The sequence below is a fragment of the Orbicella faveolata genome, unplaced genomic scaffold, assembly GCF_042242905.1.
Source record: "Orbicella faveolata isolate gen_17 unplaced genomic scaffold, um_ofav_v1 contig_24, whole genome shotgun sequence".
Taxonomy (NCBI): Eukaryota; Metazoa; Cnidaria; class Anthozoa; order Scleractinia; family Merulinidae; genus Orbicella; species Orbicella faveolata.
In genome coordinates, this window is record NW_028301552.1 from 2,299,849 (window position 1) to 2,319,129 (window position 19,281).

The following is a 19,281-nucleotide window of genomic DNA, read 5'->3' on the forward strand; positions in this document are numbered from 1 at the left end:
CCAGTCCTCAACTCCAATAACGACCGGGATGAGCTGGTACGGTTAGAAAAACAAAATGGCGTCTTTAGCTGGTCGATCTTTACGAGGAGCTTCTCGTGTGATTTTACAGGTAAATTGTTTGTCATCTTTGTTTATGACACGTTCATATGTTTAAATTTTTGTTTCCTTTTGAAGGCGACAAGTTCTCAATGCGGACGGATTGCATCACAAGGTATGACATATCCAAACAAAATTTGAAGTAAAGACAAGCTTTTAATTTTTCGCACGTGCATCAGAATAAGCTTATTTGATCTTCAGTTTGAAAATCACCGCTTTCAAATTTTAATAATTTCAGCTGGAGGTCCCAAACTGCAAAGTACTCGAGCTCTTCATCAAGTTGCTGGAATGAGTTTGTGAGTGTTTATGTCAGCTATTTCAGCTATTTGTCTGATCAACGTTCATGGAAGAAACCGCCAGAAGCTTTTGTAAGACTTAACTCTAGAACTATTATTTATCTTTTCAGAGTAAAGCAAGCCCAAAGACAATTTTCTATAAGCATAACAAGGAGAGTGTCTGCTGGTGCCATGATAAGTATAGGTTAGGCCTGATTGTCTTAAATAAAATTTAATTTATTCATATTATAAATAAAATTACATCTCATTCATAGGGAATAATACATCTCATAGGGGGATAATACATCTCATAGGGAGATAATACATCTCATAGGGGGATAATACATGGACGCGCGTAGATATGGAATATATTTTTGAGTGCTCAACTCGATATATCATGAGTGAGTGCAGTGAACGAGTGAGATAGAAAGTTGAACATGAGAAGATATATTCCATATCTACAAGCAACCATGTATTCACGTTGTTTATTATATAGACATACTGATAACAACGTTTTTGACAATTTTCCGAAGATTTCCGACCACTTCCTTGAGATTTTGGAATATTCTCCAAAACTTGTTTGAGGGCGACACGAACGTTTCTGATCAATTTCCGAAAAATTCAGAAGAGTACCGAAGATTTCTGAAGATGACCGAAGATTGCCGAAAACTTTCGAGGAATATCCGAAGATGTTTGAGTGTCCGCCTGGTGTTCAGAAGGTCATGGGTCCAATTACTGTCAGGGACTCAGATTTTTTCTTTGTCCCACGCTCGTGCCATGTTGATCAGTTCACTTTTCACAAATTTAAGGACAGTTTAAGGCTCAAAAATGATATCAGTGAAGTAATCAATATCTTCACTAGTGATGATATGGAAAATACGCCGCCTGAGTCCCAGATGTGGTTTTGTATGAACTTTACGAGAGGTGTATTTTCCTGTAAAACACTCGTGTCTTTATAGTAAAGTAGTTTATTTCATTTAGGGTAGTGATTTTTAATAGGAACTGGAAGGACAAAAGTAAATTCAGGGCGATGAATCAGGCAAGGATTTGTTCTTATCAAGTGGCATGATTAGTCCCTGAATTATATGACATAAGGTCCAATAATTTTAAAAATATATTATCTTTTTTATCATTTTTATCGCTGTTACGTTTTTAATCAAAACTCTTCAGGTTTGGTTCAGTTTGATGCATATCCATATAATTTGTGATGGGAGAGTGGAATGAGTCCTGTGGAAATCGAGATGATGGCTGATGCACCAATGATGTGTTAAAAATAACATTTGCATCAGAGCCAGACAATACCGGTAATCACAAATTTAAAACAAAGTCAGTTTAAATGTTGGCAAACCACCCTAAAGAGTTTTGGTTCAAAAAGTCATAAAATTTGATGAAGCCTTTTTTTTTTTAAACTAAACTGTTTTCTACAGAAAAACAGGGGCTTCTAAACAAAGAAAATACATTATCAGTGGTTAGTCCATTGTTGAGCTACACATCAGAACAGAGAACCTTGGCAAGTTCAACAACAAGAAATAGACAAATAATAAGAATAGCCTATTGGTGGAAATGATGTTATTGAGGCAGAGGAAACAACACCCTCTCCTATCACACTCAATTTCTTTTCACACTCTCTACAGACCATGTGCGAGCTCTAGAGGACAGACAAGTTGTCCTCCCATACAAATTTATTGAACAGAATGCTTCTCTTATTTCACAGCTTCTCCACTCACATCGTCGGGATCTTTGATCTGTGGTAGTAGCAGCTGTGATGTGTCAGAGGGCTCAGCAAGTGATGATGATGGCCTGGTGATCGAGGCGCTAAATCAACTTGATGACTTATAGTATTGGCTTTACACACAATACCCTTTGTGTGTAAAAAGTCTTTTATTACTTCCAAATGCTTTGTTTTATTGCCATCACTGGATACTGGCTAAAAGTGATAATAATAGTCAATTTTGTGTAAATTTTCATTAACTTAAATTTTGTTTACGTGTAGTCACAGATACAGATAACTCTCTGTGCTCCCCTTCCCTGAAGTACATCAGTTGGCTTTTGCAAGAATCGGACTTTTCTGAACAACTTTCATCCTGACATTGTACTGCTGATACAGTACTACTTTACAGGGTAGTAGGCCCCCATCATGATAACTAAGCCCAGATTTTACATTGTGTTGTACAATTGGCCATGGTGAAAGCAAATTGTATTTATTTTTAGGTCTTTTCTCCAAGCTCCAGTCAGTGTTTTTTAATGTTTCTTGAGTATTTTTTATAGGCTCATTCTTTGTACGTAATTCTACATTGCTATTATGTCTCTTAGTTTATTGTTACATGTTTCTGTGTGCTAGTGCGCATCAGTTTTTGCTCGCATATTTCCTCTGTTTTTTTTTTCGTTCTCTTGTTCAATATTTGAATGTGTATATTCTTATGTACTGATTATGTAAGAAGACACTGGGTGTTGATTATGCTTGCCAATAAAATTTGAAATTGCAAATTCCTAGCAGCTGTTCTGTTATTTTCCTGGGAAAGAACTGGGCTTACATATGCTATGTCCAGGCCTTGGTTGTTCAAAGGGTGGGCAATGTGATCCGCATGATAAATCAAAATCAGGTAAAGCTGTCAACAGGAAACTGATTTATCTCACCCCAGTTGTTCAGAGTGCATTACACTAAAGTACCTATACACTTTAAGTAGCTATGTCACAACGGTCCATCTTGGAAAATTTGGCATAGATTTTTAGCAGAAAGTTTAGCATTTTTATTTCAATCTGGCCCAGTTTTAACCATCCTAAGTTCTTTTCAGTTTCTATGTTCCTCTGAAGTTATATTTTATACCTTGTGTGACTATTATGTACCCAGTTCCTGTGATTAGAACTTAAATCACTATCCACCAGGCAACTTTCATTAAGTTTATTAATTGAATTGCACTGAGAGTGAAATATGGATAGCACTGTTCAACATTTATAACAAATGAGCCCTTGTGGATAGCATCATCCATCATTTGATCAGCCAGGGCTAGATTCTTGTTTCTTTGTTTGCAGTAACAGAAGCCTGTGAGCAGGCTCTCGTGTGCTGCAGCACAAGCAGCGAAGATGTGAGATGGGTTGGTGAGCAAAGGCCTAGCACAAGAAATGAGAGGCTTTCATTCTTGTTGGCTTGGTCTGCATGCCAGCCTTTTCATGTAGCTTTACCACTTGTGCTGCAGCTCATGGAAACCTACTTGCAGGCCATTGTAAGGGAGGGATAAGGTGCATAAGTTGCAATTGTGGGTGGAGTAGAAGGAGGGTCTCTGAGTGGGTATGGAGATGCCAGATAGGACATAAAGAGGCTGTTTTAAACTTTTTGAAGCTCTGTTCTACACAAACATGGTATCCCGTGGCAATTTCAAATCCTTTCAAGTCAGTTGAAGTTTTAAGAACATGGTGACTTTTTCCACCTGCTACTCTAATTGGTCAATTAGAGGTCACGTCAGTTTCTTAAACATGTGGCCATAGATTGGTTGGCCAAACAAGGATCCATATCTTACAGTACAGACTGAAAATCAGGTTAATATTACTGTTTATTGCTTTTATTAGTCTGTAGGAAGCACCCCTGAACCATGAGGTTGGGAGGGCTGGGGGCAAGAATCTGCAACAATTCACAGAAAGATAAGCAGTTGCTAAAACATCCGCAGCCAGAGATCTGCAAAGATCAGCTCAACATGCAAATGATCCACAAAGATCAGCTGCCATCTGACAAAATGTATGCAGATCATGAGGCGAGCTGCAAACTATTAGGTCATCCCACAGGACATGTATGCAAACGGGGTGACCACTGACCGCATTGCCTCAAGACTTAATTTGTCTAAATTACATTTAGCCTCTTAAAACTGGCCATTGCATCACAGTCCATGTATTATCCACGCAATATAATGACAGCTACCATAATCACGATAAAAAAAGTGAGACAAAGCAATTTTATACAAAATGTTTAATGGTACAAGTTACATGATGGCAGTAACTAAACATTCAATTGAGGTAACAAAAAATGGACTAAAAAAAGCCCTGAATTTTGAGGTTAACGGAATAATATATACAATGTAACTGAATATTACCTTTCACTTTGTAGCATAGTATTTACAAATTCCTTGTCTGTGTGAAAGAATTGCATGGTCTTTTACAAATGTGGTCAGCAGTTATTATCAGCAATATAGCCATTACTTTAGACTGCAAGTTTGAGTTTTGTTGGATGAAAATTCTCTCCACCTCTGTTAAGGAGTAATGTTGCACCTTTCTTCTGGTAAGTTTTTCTATGATGTACAAAATCAACTTTCAATCGAAAATAACTCCTCAGTAATGTTTGAAGGTAGAAAAAGAAAAGGTCTTAGGAAATAATAAACAAGACCATGCATTGCTACATGTAAGATGATATGAAAGATGATATCAATGAACATCACACTCTTACAAGCCAAGCTTACTCAGGACCATACTGAGAGAATATCCAGTCCTTATCATGTATGATTTATTGCTGTTCTTCAAACCCACTGATTGAAACCAACAGACTGTTTCAATGTTCAATGAATGGATATTTTCTCTTTACAGCAAATCGTTTGTAGAGAGAGGTGAAGTTTCGAAACTCTAAAATTTAAACTCACTAAATTTAAAACTATAAATCCCACATACCATTGGAAGTGTTAACAGTAGAGCAATTCAAATTCCTTATAATAATTATTAGTAGCCACTCAGATATTCTCTATTGGGAATCTGAAAATCTGATTTGCTGTCCCACTGTTTTCTATTCGCTGATAGACAATGATCCTGCATGCTGCTCTTGAAACTAAAAGTTATTCTGAATCTTAAAATTTTAAAAATACACAAAATTGTAGGTTTTGTGCTGCAATCCTTTAGAGTGCCTACTATAACAATTACACTACTTGCCCTCCTTTTCTATGAGCGATAGTTAACTATTTGCTCATAGAAACGTCAGGCTTGTCTAATAATTTATTGTTATTATAATACAATAAAACAGAATTCTACATGACAGCCTCTGAAATATTTTCTAAAACGTTCAACTGCATGGTATGACTTCACACCTGGGGTTACACGTGAAGATGATTGTATTCTTGATACCAATTTGTACATACAGTGGAATCCCAATATTTTGAACCTCCAAGAGAAATGAAAATTGGTTCAAAAAATCACATAGTTCTAGAAATCGGAGGTAAAATTACAGTGTTCGACTGAGGTCAGAGGGAAACAACTTTTGGTTAAAGTTATAGGGAGGTTTGAAAAAATGACATTTTGAGAAACTGGGACTCCACTGTATATGTATGACAATCTCAAATTAAGCAACTTAAACAAATTCTTTGCTGAATTGCATCATAAAGGTACAATTACAACTACCACTAAGATTTTCTTTATTCTTATTGCCTTTCTAAGTGAAAGTGTTTTTACAGCTGTTTAGAGAAAGGTTGTCCCACAGAAGCATAGAAGCTTGTGCAACAAAGCCAAAAGGCATTCTTAATGGCTAGTTTTAGTTGCCATATACGCTTTTATGCTTTTGTGGGACAAGTGTAACCTCTCTCAAAAAGGCTATATAACTATATTCTTAGGGGAAATTGAATGTTAATCACTCTGAGAAGCTTCAATGCTACAATTTGTCCTTTGTACAAAGTATGTTTATCTCAGCTGAGCCCTAATTATGCATTTGGCAAAAAATCTTGGATTTCAGTGCCACAAATTGAAACTTGTTACATGCCATGTGAGCCACAAAATGGAATGACATTTAAAACATACTGTATCTACTTGCATGTATAGTGATTTGGAAGACAACAAAGTAATTCAAAGATGACCTTAAATAGCATTATTTATTTCACACTATAGGGCGATCTTCATAAATCTAGTACTGAGAAATTTTAACCCTTCAAAATATAGAACAAAGTATGTCTGAAAGGAGCATGGTACACTTACATATAGTTATTATACCATGCTTACAAGAAAATATGAGAAACCAGTGCATTTGCAGCAGTTATAGATCATGGCTGTAAAGCTGTGTAAGAGGAATAGGCAACCAGTTGCCAATCCACTAATTTTACTTCTTTGTATGAAATTAAAAGAAAACATCTCAGTCATTAAACATATTACTTTAATTTATACTTGTCACATTTACTAAAGGGCAGGATTGTTAAATATTCACTGCATGTATAATGATATGGGTTTACTTGATTCAGCTAGCGAGACTAAAAGATGTATTTTGATAACTTAACATGTATGCAAACATGGAGTTTAAAGTTCACGGACAAAGGAAGATCGCCCTACTGTACAGGTTTGTACATGCAGATTGAAGCCAACATTCACCTGTCAACATTATTTTGATTGCACTGTTATAAGCATTAAGTAAAATTGGTCCAAATAGTTTGTTCTGTTTTCTCTTTCTATTTAAAAAAGGGGCTTCCAATAAAAAATGAATTAGTTCCTACTAGGTGAAGATCATCTTTGTGACCAGATATCCACCATGTTGTCAAGCCCCCATAAATAGCCATCCTCGTGGTTTCCTTCCTCCCATGGTGTTCTGTGATCTAACCACATGCCGTCCTGAAGTGGCACAGTCTTTCCAAAATCAATCATCCACACACTGGCTCGGCCATCTTCGTCATGAACAAATAACAGAGAGCTACCAACCACCTGGAATACAGCAATTACCTTGGTTAGTTGAAAGCAATTTGTTAGGTCAAGCAGAACTACTACTGCACCAGCTGTGGATATTGAAACATTTTCTTGGTTACTTTGCACCTAATAACCTCCCATTTCCAGGGTACAAACTGTAAATGGTATGCAGTGGTTGAAAAATTTTCTTTTACTAGTCCCTTGCTACCAAAAAATATTCACTAGCATATATTGATTAATTTGCAATTAAACTTAAAATAACAACTACACTATATTATTCCATCTCTCTACTGGACTACTGCAACTCCAATTTCTTGAAAAATGTTTCCAAAAACCCTCAAGTTGCACATCAGGCAAGCAAAGAATAGACCCATTACATGAAATTTACCACAAACTCTAAAAGCCCAGACTATTAAGACATGCCTTTGTTTACACACTGACTGCATACTTAAATATGTTCACTACAAATCTGCAAAATTCACATTCACTGTTTGATCATTAGGGTAGTAGCAAAAAACACTTAGTACAATTTTGTTATAAAGTAACACAAAAACACTGAAGGCAGCTAAAGAAAATCGCAAACACTAGTTGAATTAGAATTTTCACTGTGGATCTTACAGATTTGACTCTAGCTACATTTCTCAGTAGGGTAGCAAATGTTGTAAGATTTATTATCAATATTACATGCATAATCTACTTAAGTTATTTTTAATTATAACGCAGTTATTATTTTCACCACTCACCTCGTGGGTGCGAAAGAATGGTGAGGACTCCAGAGTTGCTCTTATGGCCTTGAGTCTTCTTAGATACTTTTTCTGTACAAAGAAAAACATAACGAAGTGAAATGTATTGCCAGTGACTGACCTAGCCAGGCAACTCAAGTTCAAATCAAGGTGTCTGTCTGTTTGACACAAGGCCTGCATCATAGAACCTATTAAAAATCATACAGTCATGTATTATCTGGTTCTAGAAAATATCCATAACTCCCCCAAGGATGGTTACTTGCATTGTGCCCCCCTCTCCACCGGGAATTTCCAATTTAGCTTCATACTTTCCCTTTACAAATTTGGCTATTGAGACCACACACCTCCTTCAAATTTCCGATGGCCATCCTTGGTGTGGGTAGGAATATTTTCTAGACCCGCATGTTAAGTGCATATTACAGTAAAAACTGAGATCATAAGGAATTGAGAAGAACAAAAGTAGAAAATCAAAAACTTCCAGTGCATAGAAATAAATAACACTTACTCTTAATTGCTCGTCATTACCAATAAATTCGGTAAAAACTTCATGTACATCTTCTTTTGTTCTTGTTTTCTTAAAATCTTTGTTGGGTTTTTGATCACCTTTCTATGGGGGAATTAAAAACAAATTTGTGCTGAGAAATAAAGATGTTTGTGTCGATGAGTACAAAACCATGTTAACCAAATTAATAATAATGATTAGTTTCACTGTTTTTTACATGTTGCTCTAAGAATCTGGTGGCAAATATACATAAAATAATTTTTAATACTCATTTACACTTCAGTTCACAATATTGATTCTGTAAGGAGAAGTTAGAGGCTGATCTAACCTTAATTCCTTCAATCCTAAAGCCCAGACTTGATGTTGAAGAGAGCTGCTCTCTCCACTTCATATAACGAGGTTTTGTTATTCCTCCCTCTCTTTTCTCCTCCTCAGTAGGTTCCCTGGGATCCACCTCTATCATTTTCTGAAGTAGGTCCTATGAGAAGAAAACTTGTAGTTACCTTCTATTAAACAGTATTGGCAGGTAAGTGAATCTCTGTTATCAGCCTTTAAGTCAGTCATGACAGCTGATTGGGAAACTGAGTCTTGTACTGGAGCAAAAAATTCCCCAAGGAAGTGCTATGAGTATTGCTTAAAATATCGCTATGGCGATTAATTAGAAAAGAATCCTTTTTTCCCAATGATCAAAATGCTGCACACTTGGTAAAAAGATACACATATTAATTCCCAAGTTATTTATCATTTGACTCTGTTTCAATATAAGTTTATGGTTCGTACTCATCAGATGATTGTAGTTATAAAAATAATATGCCTGTTACATATTGTGTAGTTTTGCTTTAACTACGAACTTGTTCCTTTTTAAATCAATATTTCAGCTGATAAGCAACCTAGAAACTAATTGATAACAGTGCAATGAAGTTTCTTTCTTGCATGATTTAACACTCACTTTTCTAGGTTTTGACTTTGCCTTTGCTAATTCATCTTCTAAGTATGTTCTGAAACAAAAAGTTCATCAAGAAGATCAGATGATTTCTTTTCATTACCATATATACAGGTCAAATAAGTGTTGTACATGGCATACGAAAATGTAACACAGTGCAACATACCTTGTTCCCATTTTACAGTCCATTACACAAGGGCTTTCAAAGTCTTGGAGTAAATCCTGCATTTCAAGATAACCTTAAACATTTGTCAAGGAAAAACCAGCATCACGTTCAGCTTAAAACAGAAGTTAGCTGGCTTATAAAGAAATACTGATTAATCAAAGGAAGACGGACTTGAACACAGTTCTCAATACCATGCTAAAGATGGATTGAAAGGTCTCAAATTATGAAAAAAGTCGTAGTTGGAAGAGTTAATTTACTATTCGTGTATACAGTGATGCTGGCAAATCCCTCAAAGTTTTCTTTTAACTACTCAGATAATGGAAGATCAATAATTTTTGGCCATATACCATACACAAGTAGAAGAAGTAGCAGTGGCCTATAATAATATGATTTCTTGCACCCAGAGGCAAGGGGTCTGGCTTTGAGTGATAGTGTGTGAGGTGTGTGAGGATGAAACAGATAAATCTTAACCTGTGTATCTCCTTACACAAGTATACATTGAAAATAAGTACTGGTGATGTGTTAGGCACTTGGAACACTGGTCATGGACTGGCATTCCTATCCGGGAGGGACGGGAAAGCAAATTATGCTTAACAAATGATTCATGCATTAGCAGGCATCATCAAGTTATGATGATACTGTTTGGCCACTCAGTTCAACACCAGCATATTTGATGACCAAACAATGCGTGGTTGTCAAACATTACCTGTTTGGACAAGAGAGGGGTTTATGGTGTGTAAATATATCATAGTGCATGACTAATATTAGGAAATAAAACTGATATTTGTAGTACCAAGGATACGTTCTCCACCTTTGTTGACTTCTCTCTTATATTCAGGGATATAAGGCCTCAAGATATCTTTCATAAGCTTTACAAGACATTCCCTCTCTTTGTCAGTTGACTTCTTCAGAATTGTACCATTTTCACCTGGTTTAAAGCAACCTACAAATAAGAAAGTGAAAGAAAGAATCTTGGCAAGTTGAATCCAGCTACAAGTACAAGTATGTTACTTCATACTGACAATTTTTGTGTCTCTTGGGGAGGGTTGGGATACTCCCAGAAAAATTGGGTGTGTGTGTGTGGTGAGCTTCTTGAAACCCTTGCCCTATTTCAGACCAAAATTTGCAGTTTACTCTACCAAATTTCAGACCCAACCCAAAACTCAATAACCTATTTCAGACCTGACCCTTCTAAACACGTATCCAATGCAAACCCAACATACCCAATTCAAGACCAGAGTGCAACTGACCTCATACAGCACGCAAAAAGGTGCATACAATGATCCCAAGCATGACTCATAAACTGTCCAATAAAATGTTAAATCAGGGCCTGCTAAAAACCAATCAGATTTTAGAATCAGATTAACGGGAATAACAGGACAGAAGCTAACCTTGGTGTCCGGCGAGCTGCACCCATGGGTATTTCTTTTTAAAGTTCTGTACAAATGGTGACCAATGGATCATACTTCGAATTTTCTTCCAGCGTGTGTGGATCTGCGAGGCAACACAAGCACAATATATTCTTGTTAATGAGTACACTGAATACATGTGATTCCATTTGCTTCAGTATCAGCAGCAAGTGCTGGTTTGGACAAATTTGCCACTTTCGCAGTTGAGGAAGCAACTTGGGTCAGAAAACCTACCTGCACAGTCACCTCTCCAAAACAGAATTTTATCCACAATGGCACAATTTTGTTCTCTGACTGTAGATAGATGTACCTATAGTTGGATTACTTAATCTGTTTATACTCTCAGGCAAGATGAAGGCATCTGATAAATTCTAAGCTGGGCAGGTGAAGATGACTACAATGTACAGTACCTTACTTGGCATGAAATTTTTGCAACATCGAACTTCGCATTGTCACAATTTTTCAAAATAATATTGTGAATGAAAGTTTTATTTCCTGAAAAAGGAAACGTGGTGGCTTATTACATGTGGTTATAATAATTATAAGTAAAAGAAATTTATGTCAAACAAATTTGCCAAAAATTAAGTGTGGCTCCTCCAAAATCATAAAATTAAGTTATCTATTGACAATAGAGTGATACCAATGACAAACAACAAATTCTTGTAATGTCTAGAATATATCATCATGATGACAAAATTACAGTTTTTAGTAATTTAAAAAACTGACACCTTTGGTTGACAACATTTATGACTGCGTATGAAAAGTATGTAGAGTACAGGGTGAAATGTAATCCTGTGAATGTTTTGAATCTTAAAAAGAAATTAGGTATGTTTCAAATCTGAAACATATCAAAGTCATTTAAAGAAAATGAATATTGATATCTGGACCTGGAAAAATAACAATCTCCCAACTTATTTTATAGGTAACTTAAGACAGATTCAAATAATTATCAACTAAAGAGGGGTATAACACATTGAAACAAGAACTTTTTGGCTTACCACGAGTGGTGAGCATGTCTTGCATGTAACTTTGATAAAGATCAGTGTTTGTGATTAGGAAAACTCATATTCACTGCATGAAACTAAAACACAGTTGAATCAATTGTGAAGAATCATTCCTTGCTGTTTTAAATCCATTAATATTTTAAAAGTTTCAAATAAAATCTTACCATATTTGTACATTTGCTTATCAACTATCTGAAGGCTTTTCATGCAAGCCTTTTATGTTTCAAAATTAAAATTGGAAAGCTCTGCAGGATACAACCTGTTTGCTTTATGCAGAATTCAACTTATGTTATACTCAGGACATTTTCCCTGGCATACATTGTATATTGAACAGTGTGTTCAGCGAAAAAAAGATAGAGCAATCAGGAGTTTAGAATGACACTTTCCAAAGCGAATATTTAATCCCAACAAAAAGTCAAAAAGAGAACTTGCCTGTTCAAGCAACTGGATTGTTTGCAGATGAGGTGTTACTATTGAGATTCAAAATACATGTATGTTGTACAATCTCATATTTTACCATAAAAAACACAACATCATGAACCATGAAATCTTGAGCAAAACATTTTTATCATAAGAAGGAAAACATTCCCATGATTGTAAATTTCTACAATTGCAGGTACTTACAGTCATGAAATAAATACCATGCCTCTAACATGAAATGCTAGAAAAAATATTGTCATGTAAAAAAGTCCCTGTAGATAGCTTGAACATAGAATAAATACAAGGACAAATGGACACAATTTAAAATGTATCTGAAAGTAAATATGCTGTGAACAGCATGAAAGCTCTGTTAAACATGCAAAGTCTAATAATGACAGATTAAAAATACACACCTCTGTTTTACATTGTGGTAAGTGTGTTAATCAGAACTAGTATTGAACTACAAGCCCAAGGGCTTCACCAATGGGTACATCAACAGAAACCTAGGAAAACTTGGTGGGATTGTTTACACTATTACACTCAACCAGCTGCATGTAGTACCTTTCTGGCTTACACCTATAGTAGAACAGGAAATTAGCTACATATAGTTAATGTTCATCAAAGACTGTATACCAGCATGACTGTATAATAAACATTGTTTTCAACACTAAGGCTGTAGACCAAAGACATTCCGGAGGAAAACATAGAGTTATACAACCAGTAAGACATCACAAACCCGACTGTGATAAAAGAATTACACTATCCAGTGACCCAAGAGACAAATAAAAGAGTAGTTTTATTTCATACTTATCATGGAGATGGCCAGTCCAATAGTAGATTAATAAATTTAATCAACACCCAGCAAAAAAAACCTGACCTAGTTTAAGCTAATCTTGGAGGAAACATTTTTTGTTCTTGTTGTCTGGTACTCTTCTGAATTTCATTTCCGTTTTTTAACACTTTCAGAAAAAAATGCAGAAGAAAGCTACCTATTTATAAGTACATGTCTTCAATTATTTACAACTGAAGCTCTACTATTTTCTGTAATTTTGAACATAGGTAAAAAAAAAATTCCATTACTTCCAAAGATCTTTGAGAATCATTTACTGAAGAATTTACTAGGTCAGTTGTCCTGCATTTATTGAAAATTTATGAATTTTACTGGACTGAAGATCATTTTGAAGCGATCTTGATAATTTCTCAAATTCCAAAGACCATTAAAAAAAGATTCCTGAACGACTGATTTTCCATATCAACATTGAAAGATAACAGTTAGAGAAGATATAAGTTATCCATCTGATCTGTTAGTATATATGCACAAGATATTAAATTACATGACTGTATGAGTGACTAAGTTGTCAGTAAAAGAACCCTTTACAAAGCAATTATTGTAACTTATCTATCTCTGAATTTTGTACATGTATACATTTACATGAGTTTTGATATGAATCCAGAAAAAAGCTTTTATAAAATGAATACTACATTAAATCAAAAAGTCACTTACATCCAAACATTATCAGTTTGACTCTGTGCATAATACATTTCTTCAAAGTTACTCTTTCCATCCTTATCAGCAGATTGATTTCAAGCATGTACATATCTCTCCATTTATTATCATTGAAGCTCACCTCTTAAGGGAATTGTAACATTTAAATCGCAATAGCTAAGTGGTATTTCAGCTGTTAAAAAGACTTAGTACCAACCAACCTCTTTAAGGTGTCATGCATGGATGGCACATATAAATTCAGCTACAGGAAACAGTATTTGAATAATAACCATAATAACATCAAATTATTCATGTCTCTCACTTACATTCTTATAAAACACTTTGGTCTCCCGAGACTTAAACAGAAAATCAATGAAACAAGTGCTGCAGCCCCATGATTAAAAAAAATTCACAAAGTGAATATTGTCTAGCCTATGATTTTGACATGAACAAGTAAAATTTGAATTCAAATATTAAATTAATATGAACATCCACAGATTCTTGCCAAAGGAAATCTGAATAATCTAGATGTTTATAAATAATAGTATCTCACCAGTGACAATTATATACAAACTGATTGCACAGGGATTATACTGGAATACAGTAGAGGTAAATGCCATATTTTAAAGCAGTTATTAAATTATCGACCTGAAATTAAAAATTTCCCCATTTACAAAACAATGTGTGTGTTGAAATAGTTATGGAATGGCAATAAATAAATGTAAATTACTAGACAGTACTAACCTGGCACAAAGCAATATTTATATAAAATAAAATAAAATAAAATAAAAAATTGTAGAAGACATGAACAATACTAATACATGTAATTAATTTTATATCTGTTCTCTCTTTCTAAACATTTAACACTAAGAAGTTTAAATAAATAAATATACAGCCTTTACTGAAATTAAAAATTATATCATAATAATGTATAAACTAAAATAATATATTGTATACTTATAACTAAGGGCTTTTTATAAATTTTACTCCAACACTTAAAGATTTTCACCATATTTGTAACATTCCACAACAAAAAACTCTGATGAATAAAATACAACGAACAAAAGCTATCTTTAATTAATGTATGTATGCACTGTTGACTGCACAAAATTGATTATTTTATGCTACTTACTCAGACTATTACTGTGGTGTAAATGATGCCATCATTGCAGATTGCAAGAGAGTGGTGCATAATTAAGTTAGATAATGCTCACTTTATTCTAAACCCAATGAAGACTGGGCGAGAGAAGAAAGTCAACATGCTAACTTACATCGTTTATGACTTTTTCCCTAATTAATTATTTAAAGCTGCCAAATGAAGCATGGTAACTAAACATGAAACTCATCAGGGAACAATTTGAAATGGCATTTCATTGTACTAAGAATTTGATTTTTCCACGGCAACTACATTTTGACATTGTCGAGCATGCTTTCCAAATTTGGAATTCTTGCTCTTACTAACAACTTTGAGGGTCTATTATACTCTGGCGGTTTGGTGGTTTAAGCCAATTTTGACTGCCGGTTTGCAGGTACACTCACATTTATCTGGCAGTTTACGGTTAAGAAATTATAGCATGGTTACAGGAAATCATAAATTTAGCTTGTGGTTTTTCCCATTACTACAAGTAAGCTTAGCTATCCTTCTCTTTGTGTAGAATGAGGGTGGACCAATTTCAATTGCATGCTAATTTCTACACTAAGTGTAAAGGTAAGGTAAAGTCTGCATGCCGCATTCCCGAACCAAGTCCTTGCTGGTAAGTATCGATCTGGAGATTGCTGTGATCTACCACACAACTTCTGGTTCTTGATTGTCGGTTTACTTGTTGAATTGAAGTATGCGGTGAGAACTTAAATTACATAAATGTGGATTACGCAACGAAATAACCAAACGAGAGAAAATGATATAAATTGAAAGAAACAACAAAAATGAAGAACTTGCGTTATAATCCTTATAATCCTTCTAGGGTGGGTAACACAGTAAATATCTAAAATATCTCCAAAATATCTCCTCTAGCTGAATCTACACCTCGCGTGCATTTTCTCCTTCTCCGAATACAACAATCGGGTTTCATTTAGAAAATACTGTAGAGCTTACTAATAATTATTAACTTGATACATGCGTAATGCAAGGCTTCTTATCCGTCACACTGCATATGAGCCAAGTAGCCCATCAGGCAGGAGCTTATCCCGGCTTCTGCAACACAAAGTGACTAGGAGTATATCTACATGTACTCCCCCCTGGGTGGGATGCTAGTCCATCAAAGGGTTACCCTCAGCATTCAGTTTGCTGGTACCCATTTATACACCTGGGAGAGGGTGGAGAGAGGCACTGCGAGAGTAAAGTATCTTGCCCAAGAACACAATGTCCCTGACCAGGGTTCAAACCTGGACCGCTCGATCCGGAGATGAGCCCACTAACCATGAGGCTACTGCATCTCCTGTAGCCCAGTTTATTTCACGTCTTTCATAGCTCATGCCATGAGGTACCTCCACTCAATCCTTTGTATGGATCAATTGTAAACTTCTTTTCGCCTGATTCTGTCACTATTCAGCAGTACAGCATGTACCAGAAAGCCTCCAGTCCAGATTGTCAAGATTATGACAAGCACAAAACCAGAAAATGTCCTGTCCAACCAACACTATAGCTAGAAAGTGTTACATCTTAGCTAACACATATTTGATGCAGGCATATATATCAGACCATTCGGCTTGGTATACTTTTCCTTGTGGTGATTAAGGGCAGAAAAAAAGACCTTTGAAATCCACTAGCCTGGTGGGTCTGTAAATTTCAGTTTTCACTTGCTCCCACCTAAATATTATGTGCTGTTATGTTAGCCAATATGGCAATAGGAGGACAAACTCAACTAAAGTATGCTTCAATTTTAAATTTATCCATGCCTTCAACTCATTGTTTTCTTTGTCTTGCAGACTGATGTTGTGAAATAGTTTCTAACTGGAAATTATCACTTATCAAGCTGATATGTTTCTCACTCAGCAAAACCTACTTTGACTGGCTCACAACCTTTTCTAAACAGTTTCTTTAATCACAGAATATTACCTGACAGGCAAACTTACATGTCTTGTTGATGAGATGGAACGCGTTTACAATCTGGTGCTAATTAACTGGTAATCATCGACTGAACTAATTGACACTGTCAGGCACGTGCTTCCGATTTTTATCATTCCTAGATTCCCTGAATTACGCAACTTAAAAATAGGATAAACTGTCAAACAATTATACTGGAACTTTCATGACACCAGTGAAACAACAAAAACTTGAACCAAATACGTGTAACTGATGCAAAACACAGCAAGACGTGCCAGTAAGACATGATCAGTTTTGGTTTACTTCTAACTGGACACGACAAAGTGGCACAAGTTATGCAAAACTGCATTAAATGCCAATTACTTTGCCAGTCTAATAAAAAGTGCTTTGTTTTCTGTATTGTTCGTGATAATATTTTCTCATTCTTTATTTGCCATTTTGAATCCATGTGGCATGTGCAAATGATATAATCCTAAAAATTAATCTCTACCAAATACCTTTCTGAACATGACCTTCAGAAAAATACTGGAGAAATTCACTTAACACTTTAACTAAAATTCCTTTCCATGTACAGGTTTTTCTATTTTTTTTTTTTTTTTTCATCTTCCGTGCTCTATTTATTTTTCCATATCTTTTCTATCTCAGATGCGATAACAGTAACTGTTATGTTCAGCTTCCAAGTGATAAACACTATTTTATGAATTACTTCTTTTGAAATTTAGTGAGTTCATGATTTTCCAAACTCAGGAGAATGTATTGATCCCTACTCTGTAGAGGTCACTATACCGAATTAAAGATTAAAGGCATTTGCACAAACTAAGCCGCATACTTTTTGACCGGCTTTGTTGACATTTTTGATTTCACAAGTGTGTTATTCTCCCAACTGTGCACTGACCTATCAGTTGCCATGTGAAAATATTTTCACAATTGGTGTCACGTCAAAGAAGAGATAACTAAATCAAGCCACTATTGAGAATAGATCATGCTTTATCTTCACAGCGACGAAAGATATACGGCTTGATTAGTGGGCAAGAATTTAGTCTACATGTCGGAAGATAACTTACTAGTGCAGCCATAGCAATTTGTCTTGGACGCCAGGGAGCGACCCAAAACAAACCATCGCCAAAAGAAACTCCAGACACTTTGAACTAATAATAATATTATTCGGGCAATGCATGTCGAAATAAACACATTCTAAATGGAACATCAACAAACGAAGCCTCCTTCCTTGATCCAGGCTGCCAAAGCAAATAAACACTAAAATAACCTAAGTAAACTACTACTGCTTTATGAAGTTAGAATGGGCTTTTCCAAGCCGGAAAAAATCACTCCATCAAACAATACCGCGTATTTCATTCACAGCTCTTTCCAAAAAGGCAAACAATAGGCTGAGGCTGTTAAAATTCACAAAAAGTTACGCGAACCCGCCATGATTGATGATCTCTGCAGAGCAAAAACAATTGGTAAATAAAAGAAAGTTAGGCTTACAATCTTACCTTTTCTGATTTGTCTTCTACTGGTTGCCTCATTTCATCATCTGAAGGTTCGTCATCGGTGAGAATTTCGTTCTCTGAGCAGGACCCAAAGCTTGACAAAGAACATGTGTCGCTTGTGTCCTTTGCAGACATGGTCGCAAAAAGCTCTCCATTCACACCACCGTTCGTGCTCCCCATGTCAACAGTAGCTTCGTCGGCACACTTATCCATAACGGCAGGCGTTATTACAACTAGCGGAGTAGATGTTAATTGCTTAGAATGATCCAGACATATTATATCCTTGCCATCACTGACGTTATCGCCGCAACTCAACGCTGGAAATCGACTCGCTAAGACACAGTCATCTTCCCCCCCGAGACTTTGGTCGCCGAGCGCCAAATTTGAGTTTCTTTCAGCAGGACCTGGATCCAATATGTCTTCTTCCTTTTTCGCATGAGCAGCACAATTCTCTCGCTGAACGTGTTCGCTCTGATCACTGTTCTTAGAGGGTTTGCTTGAGTCAACTCGAAAACCACTTGGATTGTGTTTAGCGTCAGCATTAGTTAACACACACTGCCTCAAGGGAGGGGTATTGTTTGACAAGTCAATTTTCCTTCCTTCACCGTTATTGGTTTGATCGTAGTTGGCATATTCTGTGTTTGTATTGGAGAAAACGTGCCCCTTCAGTGCTGCTAGCCGCTCCGCCAAAGTTTGACTGGACATCCTCGCGAAGAAATTCTCTGTTTCGGAATTGCAATTATACTTGTGAAGAATTTCCTCCACGAATGTGGCGCTCGAAGACGTCGACCTCCATGTTTTCTGACGGTCGCTCATGGCATTGCATGGCCGATTGGTAAATCTGCTGACTAAATCGCAATATAACCGTGTGCTTCTGATAAATCGCAGAGGGAAAATATCGATTTGTTTACTCCAGTCCACGCGAGTTCGTTTGACGAAAGCTCATCTGGTCTTATCGATGTCTTCCATTCTCGAATGCAAATACAAACTGCCAATTCAGTTCTCGTGAAAGAAAATTCTTGTTTCGACTCGAGGTGGCATAAACAAAAGATTAGCCTACTC

At 36.0% G+C, this 19,281-nt stretch overlaps 2 protein-coding genes across 2 annotated transcripts; one reads left to right on the forward strand and one right to left on the reverse strand.

Annotated features, from left to right (window-relative positions):
* Nucleotides 1–6: 6 nt before the first annotated feature.
* On the forward strand, nt 7–2,858 carry LOC110043973 (uncharacterized). Its single transcript, XM_089290887.1, has 5 exons — nt 7–109; nt 175–211; nt 335–392; nt 503–576; nt 2,086–2,858. The coding sequence occupies exons 1-5, from the start codon at nt 56–58 to the stop codon at nt 2,208–2,210; spliced, it is 348 nt and encodes a 115-aa protein (XP_089147013.1). The 5' UTR covers nt 7–55; the 3' UTR covers nt 2,211–2,858.
* A 1,457-nt stretch (nt 2,859–4,315) lies between these two features.
* LOC110043993 (inositol-trisphosphate 3-kinase A-like) lies at nt 4,316–19,251 on the reverse strand. The gene is made up of 9 exons (XM_020749502.2): nt 18,223–19,251; nt 10,753–10,855; nt 10,164–10,304; nt 9,362–9,434; nt 9,202–9,250; nt 8,581–8,730; nt 8,256–8,357; nt 7,751–7,822; nt 4,316–7,025 (listed from the first exon to the last, which is right to left on the reverse strand). The coding sequence occupies exons 1-9, from the start codon at nt 19,033–19,035 to the stop codon at nt 6,831–6,833; spliced, it is 1,698 nt and encodes a 565-aa protein (XP_020605161.2). The 5' UTR covers nt 19,036–19,251; the 3' UTR covers nt 4,316–6,830.
* Nucleotides 19,252–19,281: the final 30 nt, after the last annotated feature.

Coding starts and splice junctions, on each gene's coding strand:
- LOC110043993 (XM_020749502.2), bottom strand. CDS start 19,035: ATGAGCGACCGTCAGAAAACATGGAGGTCGACGTCTTCGAGCGCCACA. Junction 10,305..10,752: donor GCAGCTCGCCGGACACCAAG/GTTAGCTTCTGT, acceptor TCTTATTTGTAG/GTTGCTTTAAACCAGGTGAA. Junction 8,358..8,580: donor TTAGGATTGAAGGAATTAAG/GTTAGATCAGCC, acceptor ATTCCCCCATAG/AAAGGTGATCAAAAACCCAA.
- LOC110043973 (XM_089290887.1), top strand. CDS start 56: ATGGCGTCTTTAGCTGGTCGATCTTTACGAGGAGCTTCTCGTGTGATT. Junction 110..174: donor CTTCTCGTGTGATTTTACAG/GTAAATTGTTTG, acceptor TTCCTTTTGAAG/GCGACAAGTTCTCAATGCGG. Junction 577..2,085: donor TGGTGCCATGATAAGTATAG/GTTAGGCCTGAT, acceptor CTTATTTCACAG/CTTCTCCACTCACATCGTCG.